We start from the raw sequence: 14,767 nt of genomic DNA, 5'->3' as shown, positions 1-14,767 counted from the left end.
GGCAGTCCTGCAGGTACGAAGTTGGATGCCTGCCTGCACCACTGGTTGCAGTCCTGCACCACCAGTTGGATGCCTGCCTGCTTGCCCGGGGGGGGTGTCATCTGAGGCAGCAGCCAGCTTAGAGCTTGGTTGGCTAATTTTTAAGTTGATAATTTTGTATGGCCCGCAAATGATATAAATATCCAAATGGCCCTTGGCGCAAAAAAAATTCCCCACCCCTGTTGTAGCGTCTTTAAAGAGCCAGAGAGAGTTAACTTTCCCAAAGAACCAAACAGGGATATTTAAAACAGACTGGTATCTAATATAGTGAAATAATTTTACAAACTACAAAAGACACTTTGATTCTGATGCAACTTGTATCTCCATTCTCTTTTGTTTCCCTTCTAGCACATTGCTATCTGTCTCTCTCTCACACTCATACACCCAGGAGAAGCATCTCTTCACAGCTAAGTGAGTTAAAACATCTTTTCACAGTTGGAGGTGAGCCAATAGAAGGGGAAGGAGATGGAAGAGCAGGACCCAGAAGGAGGAGGACCTGGCAAGAGAGAAAGGAAAGACCCCCAGTCTATCCAAGCTGGGAATGGTGTTGAATTCTGGGAGAGAGCTGTGCCAGAGATCTGGGATCAGGAGCCCCTGAACTCAGAAGTACATTGCCGACGCTTCTGGCAGTTCCGCTACTGTGAGGTCGATGGGCCCCGAGAGGTTTGCAGCCAGCTCCATGGACTTTGCAACCACTGGCTGAAGCCAGAGAGACACACCAAGAAACAGATCCTAGACCTGGTGATCCTGGAGCAGTTCCTGTCCATCCTGCCCCAGGAAATGCAGCGCTGGGTCAGAGGATGTGGACCAGAGACCAATTGCCAAGCGGTGGCCCTGGCCGAAGGCTTCCTCCTGAGTCAGGCAGAGAAGAAGAGGCAGGCAGAACAGGTGAGGGTTTTTCTTTTTAGATATTCCAATTCAATCAATGATATATAACTTTATCCATGCCTGATATTTGTCCAAGTGTTAACCATCCAAATGGGAGGTTTCACAACCTGCTTCAGCAGTCACTTTTTAAAGGAAATTTCTTATCCCTCCAGATAATTTGCCCTAGTTGGAAAAAAAAGACCCTACCAAGTCTGCTGATAGTAGTGTGCAGAGTCAGGGAGTGGGGCAGGATCCATTCCTTGGTGTCTTCCATTCCGTCTCTTACCCATCTTCCTCGCTGCTGTTTCAGAGGTGGGGTCCGTCCGTGAAGATAGAAGCTACGTTCTGTGAGACGGAAAGAGCTCCGTTGGAGGAAGGACAGTGGGCACAGGGCCAGGAGCGTGACCAAGATGCCCTCTTATGCGGTAAGGACTCACTGTGCCTGGATGGGATTGGGGCACCCAGTGAATTTGATGGGTAGTGAGTTCTGGTTTGGGAAAAAGCTAAATGGTTCTCCACCCAACTTGTGGCCCTTATCACTAATTGATGCCTGTAAATGAGGGTTAGACATAAAAACATAGGCCCTGCTGGATCAGACCAAGGCCCATCAAGTCTAGCAGTCTGCTCACACAGTGCCCAACCAGGTGCCTCTAGGAAGCCCACAAACAAGACAACTGCAGCAGCACCATCCTGTCTGTGTTCCACAGCACCTCAAATAATAGGCATGCTCCTTTCATCCTGGAGAGAACAGGTATGCATCATGACTAGTATCCATTTTAACTAGTAGCCATGATTACCCCGTCCTCCATGAACATGTCCACTCCCCTCTTAAAACCTTCCAACTTGGCAGCCATCACTACATCCTGGGGCAGGGAGATCCACAATTTAACTATGCATGAAATATTTATGTAAATTTGACTTCATCGCCCTCCAGGAAACATGGTCCCCCAAAACATTAACTCTAGAGGGTTGAGAGCGTTGGGCTTCCCTCGCTGCCCTGCCGCTGTGCTCCGACGGTGCTCCTTTCCCTCGGGGCTCGTGGTCTCCTCCTTGGGTCCTCATGGGGCTGGTGGGCCTCCGGCCAGGTAGGGCAAGTGGCTGCAAAGTGGCCCATCTGCCCGCACAAGAGGGACGCGCCACTCTGGAAGCGCTTGGTTCTTTCTGCTATTGGGGTTCTCCCCGGGGTTGGGCCACCTTTCCCCGGGACAGCTCGCTCTTGCCATGGCCTTGATTCCTGTGCACTATGTTGCCTTGACAGGGTCAGGAGTTGCCGGCGGTTTTCCACGTCTACCACCAGGTGAATTCAGCCTCGAGGTCTGGAGGGTTCCCTTGCATAAAGGCCCAATGTAGCAAATCAGGATGAAGCCCCTCATGGAAATATTGAACCCGAGTGGCTTCACTCCAGTCCAGCATCTTGCTTGCAAGCAATTGAAATTTGCTTTTGTACTGCATCACTGGCTTACCCCCTTCGCGCAGCTGTAGAAGGGCCATCTTTGCCCTCTCACCCTGATGGGGGTCCTCAAAACGCCGCCGGAGGGCTAGCATGAAGTCATCAAGACTACGAAGGGTATGTGAGCGCAGTTCATACTGTTGAACCATCCAGGCTGCCGCCTCCCCCTCCAGCAGGGAAGCCACGTACTGCACACGACTTTCTTCCGTAGCGAAGGTAGCCCCCTGCTTTCTCATGAACACATCCACTTGGATCAGGAAATAAGACCGTTTTTCGACTTCAACTCCCTCCGGGGAGGAGGAGGTGGCAGGATCGGTCCCACCGGGACCGGCTGTGGAGGGGGCGCTGGATCCGGCTGCGGTAGAGCTGGTTGTGCCGGTGGTGGCCCCACCGGCTGGTCGGTTGGAGGAGCGCGTCGTAGCTCATCCATCTCCAGCCACATATCTCGCATGAATTCCCGCATCGTGGCAAGCTGGTCTTCCAACTCCCGATTCTGATGCAGGAGGTGTTGGCGCTTGGTGTCCCACTCATGCCGTTGCCAATACCTGGGCCCAGGACCCCACAAATCCTCGGGAAGTCCTGAAAGTGCTGGCCTCCGCCGGCAAGCATCCGCCCCCGAAGTCATCCACGACCGGGAGGAATCTAGCCAGGTGCTCCGGCGAAACTCCGGACGTCCCCTTGGGTCGCCCACCGGGCGCTCTTCCACCAGGCGTTCCTCGTCCGTGGGCTGGTCCTCTGTGTCAGGCACCTTGGGGTCAGGGACCGTATCCTATAATCCGTTCGAATCACCATTCCTCGCCATAGTAAACCAATGTCGGTTCACAAGAGAGGAGAAATGCGAGAGCTGGATTAGTAGCCTAATATCAGACTCAGGTTGTTGCCCTAAGCGTCCCTCAAGCAAAACTCGTCCAGACAAGGCTCTGAAACAGGTTTAGACTTTATTAGGAGCAAAATTGGGAGCAAAGTCAGAAGCTGACTGCCTCTAGGCATGAGAGGCTACTAATGAGGAATCAGGGCTAGCATACAGGGTTAAAAGACATTGCAAACTGTTACGATGGGCCAGCAAAGGTAAACAAGCCAGTAGCAACCATGATAAGCTTTCTCAGGACAGCAAGCCACAACAAGGTCTGCAGCTGTGGTAAACAGGATAGGCACACTACGTAGGAAGGCAAAATACAAAATACAGACTGTACAAATGTATGAGAACCAGAGGCATGTGACCAGGGCCTGTCAACGAGCCAACCTCAGGCCTGGAGCGAAGTCAGGCTAAGGCAGAGACAGGGCCTGATATTTATCTGTGTTGAAGTGTATTTTATTAGTTTTAGCCCACTTTTCCAGCCTGTCAAGATCATCCTGTATCCTGGCTCTGTCTTCTACTGTATTTGCTACCCCTCCCAATTTAGTATCATCTGCAAATTTAATAAGCATCCCCTCTGTTCCTTCATCCAAATCATTTATAAAGATGTTGAACAACACAGGGCCCAGGACAGATCCCTGAGTAACTCTACTAGTCACTTCTCTTCAAGTGGATGAGGAACCATTAACAAGCACTCTTTGGGTGCGATGTGTCACCCAATTACAGATCCACCTAACAGTAATAGGGTCTAAACCACATTTTCTCAATTTGTCACCTAGAATACTATGTGGAACCTTATCAAAAGCCTTACTGAAATCAAGATTAACTATGTCTACAGCATTCCTCTGATCTAGCAAGGTAGTAACTTTCTCAAAAAAGGAGATAAGATTAGTCTGACATAACTTGTTCTTGAGAAATCTGTGCTGGCTCTTAGTGCTCAGATCCATCCTTTCTAAATGCTCAAGGACTGTTTGATGATTTGTTTGAAAAAATTTCCCGGTATAGAAGTCAAGCTGAAGTGTAGGTAGTTACCCGGATCATTTTTGCCTCCCTCTTTTTCTCACTCCCGCCTGGAGTCAGGGGCATTTGCTGATACGCCATGTACAGGGCGGTCTACTTTTATTGGGGAAATTAGCTGAAGAATAGGTAGAGCTTGCAAGACGCTGGCATGGGGATCTTTTAAACAATTCCACTACAAGTGAGAAAACCAAATGGAAGAGCCCAATAAAGAAACGCTTTATGAATTTTAAGGATTTTATTAAATTGGTGACACACACACACACACAATTCCCAACACTTACAGAGCTAAGAAAATAAAGGTTTGAGGGTCCCAAGCGGGTATATAGTTACCTTCCTGCAGAAAGAGTGAAGTCCCAGATAGAGGCAGCTGCAAAAGGGAGCTAATAGTGACCAGCACTATAAGCTAGGAATGTGGCACACACAAGTACCGTGGCTCACACTTTGGATCCAGGAAGTGGTAGCAATTTACTGTGGCCAATGAGGCTATCCTTATACCCCAAAATGTAGCTGGAGGGTATGACTGGCAATGTCTGCACATTGCCGGTGACAAAAGGCCTGATTGCTCGTGATTGGATTAATAGCGTACAGAGAATAAAAACATCATCAAATGATGGCTGGGTGCGTCCAGCATCCAGTGATGGAGTTGGAAATTAAGGTGGGGTCCGGAAAGTGAGTCAGAGAGAGGGCTTGGCTGGAGACAGGATGGAATTAAGGGTACATCTGAATGGACTGAAAAGATTTGGCTGGGTGGGTGCAGTCTACCTCAGGAAGGACACAGAAATGTAAACGGCTTATCTTGCTCTTCTTTTGTCTTCTTGGAGAAGCTGCAACATTCCTTTCCGGGGAGGGTATGGCACATCTCAGGCGGTTTCAGCCCTGTCAGCTTGCTACAACCTTGCCCAAACAAGATGGATGCCAGGAGACCCCTGTTGTCTCTGGCTACACAGCAGAGTTCCCATCTTTTGCACACCAGCGTCCTGTCCTGGACCCAGGGTAGCTGCAGGCCTATGAGGGTGCCATAACAGTGCGAGGGCCCAGCCGGTGGGAGAACAGCTTGCCTGGGCTTTTAGTCTGATCCAGCAGAGATGCTGTCACTTTTTTTAGCTCCACCATTCACAGGACAGGTTTCAGGTATCACAGATGTCTGCAATGGGTCAGCAGTATTTAGACCCTCCTGAGGCTGATAGGTCCCTTGTGCTTCTCTCTCACCTCTCCCACAACTTACTACAAATTATTACTCATTTTTTGAGTGTACAAAGGGCAAAGTTTCACAGCCCTGGGAACGGGGGTGGGTGAAGCACGCTTCACACAAACAAACAAATTTGAGATTAATACCCTTTCTTTCACTTTTCTCTCCCTCACAGGCAGTGAAGAGACAGTGTTGATCCATTCTCTTTGTGGAGGTGTGGAAACAGCTGCTGCACCTCCAGTCCAGGTAGGGGAGATGAACGGGGGGCAGCCTGGGTCCCCCCTCCTTTCTGAGGGGGGCTTTTCTGCTGCAGTTGTTGTTAAGGGGCCCAGGCAAGAGGTTCTGAACTCCACTACTGTTACACATGCCAAGCTCTCCATCTTGGACCCTCCCAGAACTCCCTCCCCTTCCAGAGTGTCACCTGTGCCTGGCATGATCTCTGATGAGGAAATCTGCTTTTTCTTTCAGTCTCCGGTTTCCTTTGAGGAGGTAGCTGTGTATTTCACTGAGGCAGAGTGGGCCCTGCTAGATCCGGACCAAAGAGCGCTCCACAGGGAAGTCATGCTGGAGAACTACGGGAGCGTAATGGCCTCTCTGGGTAAGGAACTTTCATAGGTGTCAGAGGAGCAAATTGCTTCCATTGCGATTGTGCCACTGGGCTAAAGTGGTAATCAAAATTTGAACAGCAATACGTTGTTTTGAGACCTGTTCTGTTACTTGCTTCCTTTTGGGAGCCTCAAGATGGTTGGGTGGCAGTGAAAGCAATATTTAGCATGGCCAGGTAGAGGGATCAAAACAGCCTGGCTGGCCCAGGGGCAAGTATAATAATAATATTAATAAGCTTTTATTTATATCCTGCTCTTCACCAGCAAAGTGGTGATCAGGGCAGTTAACATCAAGTTTAACTTCATTAAAATACAGTCAAACGTAAAACATATTAAAACAGTTTAAATACCGCTGAGTTGAACATCATCTTAATTCAATAGCACCAATATAATTCCTTGTAGGGAGAGCAGTTTCTACAGTGGCTGCTGTCCAACTTAACGCCTGTACTTCAGGGGGGAATGAGTGGACAGAACTAATAATTCTATTACCTCACTTGATGAAGCCGGGCTTCTTTCCAGGACCCCAGTTGGGCTTGGAAGAACACTTGCAAGGATGGCTGCGTTCTGCGAGAAGGAACGCTTAATTATCATTTATGAAAAAACAAAAGTGATGGCCTTTGGTAAATATCCCATTTATGGGAAGTGGAGCATAAACGGACAAAGGCTGGAACAGGTGACCTGATTTAAATACTTAGGAATGATCATTCAGGCCTCTAGCACGACATCTGCCCACAACACCTATGTTGCTATTCTAGGTGAGAGATCTGCCTGCTTCATAATTAGTTTTCTCCGGACAAAGGGGGCACACAATGTGCTAGCTGCTCTTAAACTTTTTCAGCCAAAAACACTAGTACAGATGTTGTATGGAATGCATTGTGAAAGCATCACCTTCATGCTTTACCTCTTATCAAGTGGGTGCAATCTAAGTTTCTTAGAGCGGTCCTCCAGTTGCCAAAATTCATGCCAAATTCTGTGGTTTGTCTAGAAACTGGCATGATGAAGGTCGAGGCGAGGGTCCTCTTGTCTTCGCTTTACTTATGGTTAAAAGTTAATTTTCTCCCTAAGGGTTTCCACTGATTCTGAGACACCTTCAGGTCAAAATGGATAACTGCCATAGAAGGCAAATTAAATAGCCTTGGCTTTACCCCTCTACTACAGCTGGGTTGGAAAGAAGCTAGGCAGACATCTAAAGCAAAGAGTTAAAGATACTGAAAGCCAAGTGGGCCTTTCGAGAGCGCTGACATTTTTGGCACCCTGTCACTTGAAATATATTCTTCCACTAGAAGCCTTTATTTGTTAGAAATAAACAGCTATAGGAGGGCTTTCACATTGGCTAGGTGCTCAGCCTTACCGTCCAGAACTGCTAGAAGGGAAATTTAAGAAGATTCCCTGGGCAGAGAGTCTTTGCCTCAGTAAATTTGGGGATCTGGAAACCACTGAACATGTCCTTTTCAGACATACCGTATTTTTCCATGTAGAAGACGACCCTTTTTCTAAAACATTTACGTAGAAAAATAGGGGTCGTCCTATACATGGAATGCAGGGAGGAGGTTGCCATGCTTGGCTTCCACTCTTTCTCCCAACTATCAGCTGACAGTTCTAGTTGGATGGGGAAAAGTACATGTGGGGAGCATGGAGAGTGGTGGGGTAGGCAGAATACTAAAGCTACTCACTTGGGGTCCTAGCTGGTGATAAGGTGTGACCAGTGGAAATGTTGGGGAGGGTAAGAATGACGGAATGATAAAGGGTAATTCCCACCCTTAGCAGTGCCTGATGGGTGGCTTGGCTTCTTGCTTAAGTGCTGACTGGACATCTTTATTCCAGCAGCACATATGGAGAAGACGGTTGAGGGATTCCATGGGTTCTCTCTGGAAAAAGCCAACAATGACGACTCCCAAGGAAACATCAGGAATGGAGATGGACCACAGAGGCAGGAGGAAAGCCTCGCAGATAAGAGGAGGGATAAGCCCATTCCATCCCAAGGTAGAGGCTTTCATGAAATCCCAGTCCAAGAAGAAAGGTCAACCAAAACAAAAAGCAACAAAGGTTTTTGTGCTAACTGGAGAAACCGATCCAGGCAAAATGAAAATGAAAGTGTAGTCTTTGGGAAAAGTAATGTTATTTCTAAGAAACAAATTCCCTCAGGAGAGAAACTGTGTGATTGTGTGAAATGCAGTCGGAAATCAGCCCTTACTTCACATCAAACATTTCACTCAGGGGAGTAGTTGTATAAATTGTTAGACTGCAAACCAAGCCTTTCTGATGCAGCAGGCTTTCTTGTCCCTTTAAAGTATCTATTAAGGTACCCTTCAATGTACAGCAGGAAAAAAACACTGAAATTTTTTGCATGTGGATGATCAGACATCCTTGTGTGGGTGCTAACGGGATCTTTTTTCCTTCCAGCAGGGAATGATCAGTGGAATGAGGGTGATGAGGAAGTGCATCAGCTACTGCCAGATAAAGTGAAGAGTGAAGATTTGAAAGGAAACTGCAAGAATCAAGGCAGACCTAAGAGGCAGAAAGGAAGGCACATGGTCGAGAAGAAAGGCCAAGGGCTGGATTACCGTGGACTAAGCCACATGGTGGAGGAAGGATATAAGTACTTGGAGTGTGGAATGAACATCTCAGATCAGGCCCAATATGGTATCCATTTTCAAATACAGAGAGGAAAGAAGACCTGCCAGTGCTTGGAGTGTGGCAAGAGCTTCCTTTGTAGAACAGAGCTCCTTAGGTGTCAAATAACACATAAACGAGAGAAACCGTATAATTGCTCAGACTATGGCAAGAGTTTCTCACAGAATTCAGACCGCTTTCAAGACCAAAGAATTAATTCAGGAGAGAAATCATTTATCTGCACAGAAAGTGGAAAGATGTTCCCTTGCAGAAGGAAAGGTAATGCACTTTTCCCAAAGTGTAGTATAATGAGGGCACATAAATGTTTTCACTGTAGTAAGTACTTCAGATACAGATCACTGCTCCTTGTGCACCTAAAAATACACACCGGAGAGAAATGTTTTGCATGTTCAGAGTGTGAAAAGAAATTCAATCAAAAAGGTCATCTTCAACAGCATGAAAGAACCCACACAGGGGAGAAACCTTTTGAATGCTCGAAGTGTGGAAAGAGATTCAGTCAGAGTGATACTATTCAAGAGCATCTCAGAACCCACACAGGAGAGAAACCTTTTGAATGCTCGGAGTGTAGAAAGAGATTCAGTCACAGTAGCAAGCTTCAAGTGCATCAAAGAACCCACACAGGGGAGAAACCTTTTGAATGCTCAGAGTGTGGAAAGAGATTCAGTCAGAGTGGCACACTTCAAAAGCATCAAAGAACCCACACAGGGGAGAAACCGTTTGAATGCTCGGAGTGTGGAAAGAGATTCAGTCATAGTGGCAGTCTTAAAGAGCATCAAAGAACCCACACAGGGGAAAAACCTTTTGAATGCTCAGAGTGTGGAAAGAGATTCATTCAGAGTAGCAGTCTTCAAGAGCATCAAAGAACCCACACAGGGGAGAAACCTTTTGAATGTTCGGAGTGTGGAAAGAGATTCTGTCGCAGTGGTGGTCTTCAAAAGCATTTCAGAAGCCATACAGGGGAGAAACCTTTTGAATGCTCAGAGTGTGGAAAAAGATTCAGGCACAGTGATACTCTTCAAGAGCATCAAAGAACCCACACAGGGGAGAAACCATTTGAATGCCCAGAGTGTGGAAAGAGATTCAGACGCAGTGGCCATCTTCAAGCGCATCAAAGAATCCACACAGGGGAGAAACCTTTTGAATGCTTGGAGTGTGGAAAGAGATTCAGTCAGAATGGTGCTCTTCAAGACCATCAAAGAACCCACACAGGGGAGAGACCTTTTGAATGTTCTGAGTGTGGAAAGAGATTCATTCGCAGTGGCCATCTTCTAAAGCATCTCATGTCCCACACAGGGGAGAAACCTTTTGAATGCTCAGAGTGTGGAAAAAGATTCAGTCACAGTGATACTCTTCAGGAGCATCAAAGAACCCACACAGGGGAGAAACCATTTGAATGCTCAGAGTGTGGAAAGAGATTCAGACGCAGTGGCAATCTTCAACAGCATCAAAGAATCCACACAGGTGAGAAACCTTTTGAATGCTCGGAGTGTGGAAAGAGATTCAGTCAGAATGGCACTCTTCAAGACCATCAAAGAACCCACACAGGGGAGAGACCTTTTAAATGCTCAGAGTGTGGAAAGAGATTCAATCACCGTGGCACTCTTCAAAAGCATCAAAGAACCCACACAGGGGAGAAACCTCTTGAATGCTCAGAGTGTGGAAAGAGATTCAGTTGCAGTGGCAACCTTCAAGAGCATCTCAAAACCCATACAGGGGAGAAACCTTTTGAATGCTCCAAGTGTGGAAAGAGATTCAGTCAGAGTGGCAGTCTTCAAACACATCAAAGAACCCACACAGGGGAGAGACCTTTTGAATGCTCTGAGTGTGGAAAGAGATTCAGTCAGAGTGGCAGTCTTCAAGACCATCAAAGAACCCACACAGGGGAGAGACCTTTTGAATGTTCGGAGTGTGGAAAGAAATTCATTTGCAGTGGCCATCTTCTAAAGCATCTCATGTCCCACACGGGACGGACCTTTTGAATCCTCAGAAGCACACGGGAGAAATGTTTTGAATGCTCAGTCTGTGGGAAGAGATTCAGTTACAGTGATACTCTTCAAGAGCATCAAAGAACCCACATAGGGGTGAAATCCTTTGAATGCTCAGAGTGTGGAAAGAGATTCCGTCACAGTGTCAATCTTCAAGAGCATCAGAGAACCCACACACTGGAGAAACCTTTGTAATTTTCGGAGTTTGGAAAGAGATTCAGTCGCAGTGGAGCAAAGAACCCACACAGGGGAGAAACCTTTTGAATGCTCGGAGTGTTATGGTTTTATACAAATATAAGGTTAAGACATATATAATAGTTGCAAACTGTGGTGATTAAGGTATTAAAGCTTTGAAATCTCGGCGAGATCTTGGTATTTATTTACGCTTGGTGAAGCCTAAAGAGATTTATAAACAGCGAAGTCAGCTGTAATCTGGACGTGCTGCAAACTGGAGTCCAGCTGGACCTCTAAAAGTGAAAAACAGATAGCAAGGAAATAAGTGGACCTGTTTACATTTTGTGTGTAGCTGGGGGGGGCGGTAATTGGATTTCATTGTTCCATCATATGGGCATATTTTTGGCCTTTGGAGTTTGGTGTCAGGGTGCTAGTGAATGCATGATTGTGGTGATTGTTTGTGTTCTGTGGTTGGCATGTCACTGTGATATCTGGTTTATGGTTTGAAGCTTTTGAAAAAAAACTTTGGGAACATGTTTTGAGATTGCATATTCTTGTCAATTTTTTGTGTAGTCTATTCATCTGACAGGGGTTGCAAGGGATAGACTCAGAATCATAGAGTTGGAAGGGCACCAGGGTCATCTAGTCCAATCCCCTGCACAATGCAGGAATTTCACAACTACCTCCCCCACACACGCCCAGTGATCCGTATTCTGTGCCCAGAAGATGGCCAAGATGCCCTCCCTCTCATGAACTGCCTAAGTTCATACAATGCATTGTTGACAGATGGCCTTCTAGCCTCTGCTTAAAAACCTCCAGGGAAGAAGCACTTACCACCTCCCGAGGAAGCCTGTTCCACTGAGGAACCACTGTGCTAGAAAATTCTTCCTAATGCCTAGATGGAAACTCTTATGATTTAATTTTAACCCGTTGGTTCTGGTCTGACCTTCTGGGGCAACAGAAAACAACTCAGCACATCCTCTATATGACAGCCTTTCAAGTACTGTAACATAGTAATCATATCCCCGCTCAGTCTTCTCCTCTTCAGGCTAAACATACCCAGCTCCTTCAACCTTTCTTCATAGGACTTGGTCTCCAGAAACCCATGCTGGCTCTTAGTAATCAGATCCATCCTTTCTAAATGCTCTAAGACTGACTGTTTGATGATGTGTTCAAAAACTTTTCCCGGTATAGAAGTCAAGCTGATGGGCCGATAGTTACCCGGACTCATTAAGCTGCATCACTACTTGGGGTGGCTGCGTTAAATAAGGACTAGCGAGGTATAAGTCCTACAGTCCCTGCTCCAGGATGTGGTGATGGCTGCCAGCTTGGAGGGCTTTAAGAGGGGAGTGGACATGTTCATGGAGGAAAGGTGTATTCATGGCTATTAGTTGGAATGGATGCTGGTCATGCTGCATACCTGTTCTCAGAGGAGCATGCCTCCTATTATCAGAGGAGCATGCCTATTATTTTGGGTGCGGTGGAACACGGGCAGGATGGGCTGCTGCAGTCGTCTTGTTTGTGGCTTCCTAGAGGCACCTGGTTGGCCACTGTGTGAGCAGACTGCTGGACTTGATGGGCCTTGGTCTGATCCAGCAGGGCCTTTCTTATGTTCTTATGTTAGTCATAGCCACTAATCACAGTAGCTTGATCGGCATCAGGAATGTGGAAAGAGATTCAGTCTGAGCGGCCATCTTCAACAGCATCAAAGAACCCACACGGGGGAGAAACCTTTTGAATGCTCAGAATGTGGAAAGAGACCATTCCTGATGTAAGTATATGTTTTTGGGTATCCAGGTGGATTAGGTCTGGATGCATCTAGACAGTGAATTAGATCTGAATTAGTTATTGGCTTGGTATGTATGGTAGTATGTATTGAATGGCTTGTTGAGCTAACTTGTCAGCTATCGTGTTTCCCTGTGTATGTAGGGAGGATCCCCTTGGTCTGTGCCCCGGCTCGTGTATCACTTGGATATCAGGGCGGTTTTTTGCAATGTATGCAATTGTTTTCCACTTATCCATGTGGAGTAGTGGTTGTTTCTTATTGTTCATGAATCCATTTGAGATCCATGTGTCCAGGTTCTCATTGAAACATCTGGCTAGATAATTACTGTCAGTGACAATGAGTATTGGACCTTTCATCTGTGTAGCCTCCTTGAAGGCGTATTCCATTGTGGAAATTTCAGCATATTGTGCAGAATGATCACCAAGTGGGTACTTCCATTGGCGGTCTATGACAAACTGTGAGTCCCAGTTAAAATGTCCTTGGACATTCTGAAGCCAGCTGCATTCCGTTTCTTCTGGGTAGGACTGTTAATGGCAGATCCATCTGTGTAAAAAACAGCTGTATATTCATTTAAATGAAGCTGTGGGAGAAAAAATGTAGTAGAATCTTCAGTTTCTACTTCTGGTAAATCATCAAGATATGGTAAGGTATCATCATAGTGAAACTCAAACCTTGTATCTTCAAAGTAGGACAGCCAAGTTAGACATCTACTAGAAAGTGCTTTTCTTTCTGTTTGCGGCATCTTTTGTAGATGCTGTGGCGAACGTAGCGGTGAATACACTCGTATTTGTTGACCTTGTGATAAGTCAAGTGCCTGTAATAAAGCTTTATGCATTGTCGTGAGAAGTTTTTCAATTGGAGTAAACTTTTTCTCTGTGGAAGAAAAATCAAATTTCCATACATAATAGGTGTAGTAGATGAAGCATTATGATATTTTATATATCCTGCTGTAGGAGAGGTAAAAAACTTCACATCCAAAGCTTTACTTGAATCTCTAGCCTCTAAATACTTAGTCATTTATTTTCCTGATTAAATCATTAAGTATAGCTTGATCTTCTTGTGTCAAAGGAACACTACATTTTTCTGATTTTGAAATCAGTCCATAGAGAGGTTTGATGCTTTCAGCAAAATCTGGAACAAAATTCCTTGCAAAATTTAACAAGCCTAAAATGCTTTGCAATTGCTTCAAAGTCTTTGGTGGTTGAAGAGATACTATTTTATCCTTAAACCTTTGAGTCAGGCCTCTTCCTGTGTTTGTCACTTCAAATCCTAAAAAAGTAACATCAGATTTGGCAATATCAGATTTCTTCATACCCTCTAGCGAGTAGCTTTTGTATGATTTCCTCTAAGGCTTGTAGGTGTTCCTCTTCAGTGGAATGAGAAAAATAAATATCATCAATATATATAAAAACGTTAGGAACTTCACGTAAAGTTTCAATGACATCCCCTATAAACAAGGCAGGTGAGTTTAAAAATCCTTGTGGAAGGCGTTTAATTTTTGTGTAAAATGTGAAAGTGAAACCAGGATTCGTACCCACGTCTGGGCGTGACTCCTGGCTGGCTTGCCAACTGAAGCGGGTCGTGCTGTTCAGATGACAGGCTCTTAGAATGTATCACTTACTGAGAAGTGAAGTTATCTTATTCAGCCAGTCATCGAGTAAGCAGGACTCAACAACTTTACCTACTTTTAAAAAGCAAGTCTTTTTATTGACATACTCAATTTTCATATCATTCTCATCGTTAGTTCAATACGCATTAAATGATACTATTTAGAAATCTACAATACCATATATAACCATACAAATAATAAAACACAATTATTGCTTGCATTGCAACATTTAACCATCTGGTCAGTAGCCTTCAGCAAGGGTATAGAATATAGCCTTCAGAAAGATTATAGAAAGCGAGAAGCTTATTACACTTATGGCCTTGAAGCCTATAATAGTACTGCTCAAAAGCAGGACTTTTCTGCTCTCTTAAGATATGAACAGCTGACAGCTGGTAGCTGACTCAGGAAGGGTAATTTTGGATATACCTTTCTGTCAGATAGTAAAGGGTGACTCTGCTCTTTTCCCTTCAAGGACAAGACCAGAATAATATAGTTAGCTCTTGAAAGAATTAAGACCTTGAAAGAATTCAGTCAGGCTGTTCTAAGAACATTT

The 14,767-nt window shown here is 45.6% G+C and overlaps 1 protein-coding gene across 1 annotated transcript; it reads left to right on the top strand.

Annotated features, from left to right (window-relative positions):
* Positions 1-504: 504 nt before the first annotated feature.
* Positions 505-10,291, top strand: LOC130481811 (zinc finger protein 197-like; the record flags this gene model as incomplete). Its single annotated transcript, XM_056854594.1, has 6 exons — positions 505-927; positions 1,217-1,331; positions 5,597-5,667; positions 5,890-6,019; positions 8,430-9,007; positions 10,103-10,291. Coding segments are annotated over exons 1-6 (1,506 nt in total), but the record flags the coding sequence as incomplete, so codon positions are not given.
* Positions 10,292-14,767: the final 4,476 nt, after the last annotated feature.

This window comes from Euleptes europaea, chromosome 1 (assembly GCF_029931775.1).
Source record: "Euleptes europaea isolate rEulEur1 chromosome 1, rEulEur1.hap1, whole genome shotgun sequence".
Classification (NCBI taxonomy): Eukaryota; Metazoa; Chordata; class Lepidosauria; order Squamata; family Sphaerodactylidae; genus Euleptes; species Euleptes europaea.
Note: the sequence above shows the minus strand (reverse complement) of the source record. Positions and strands in the feature narration are given on the sequence as shown.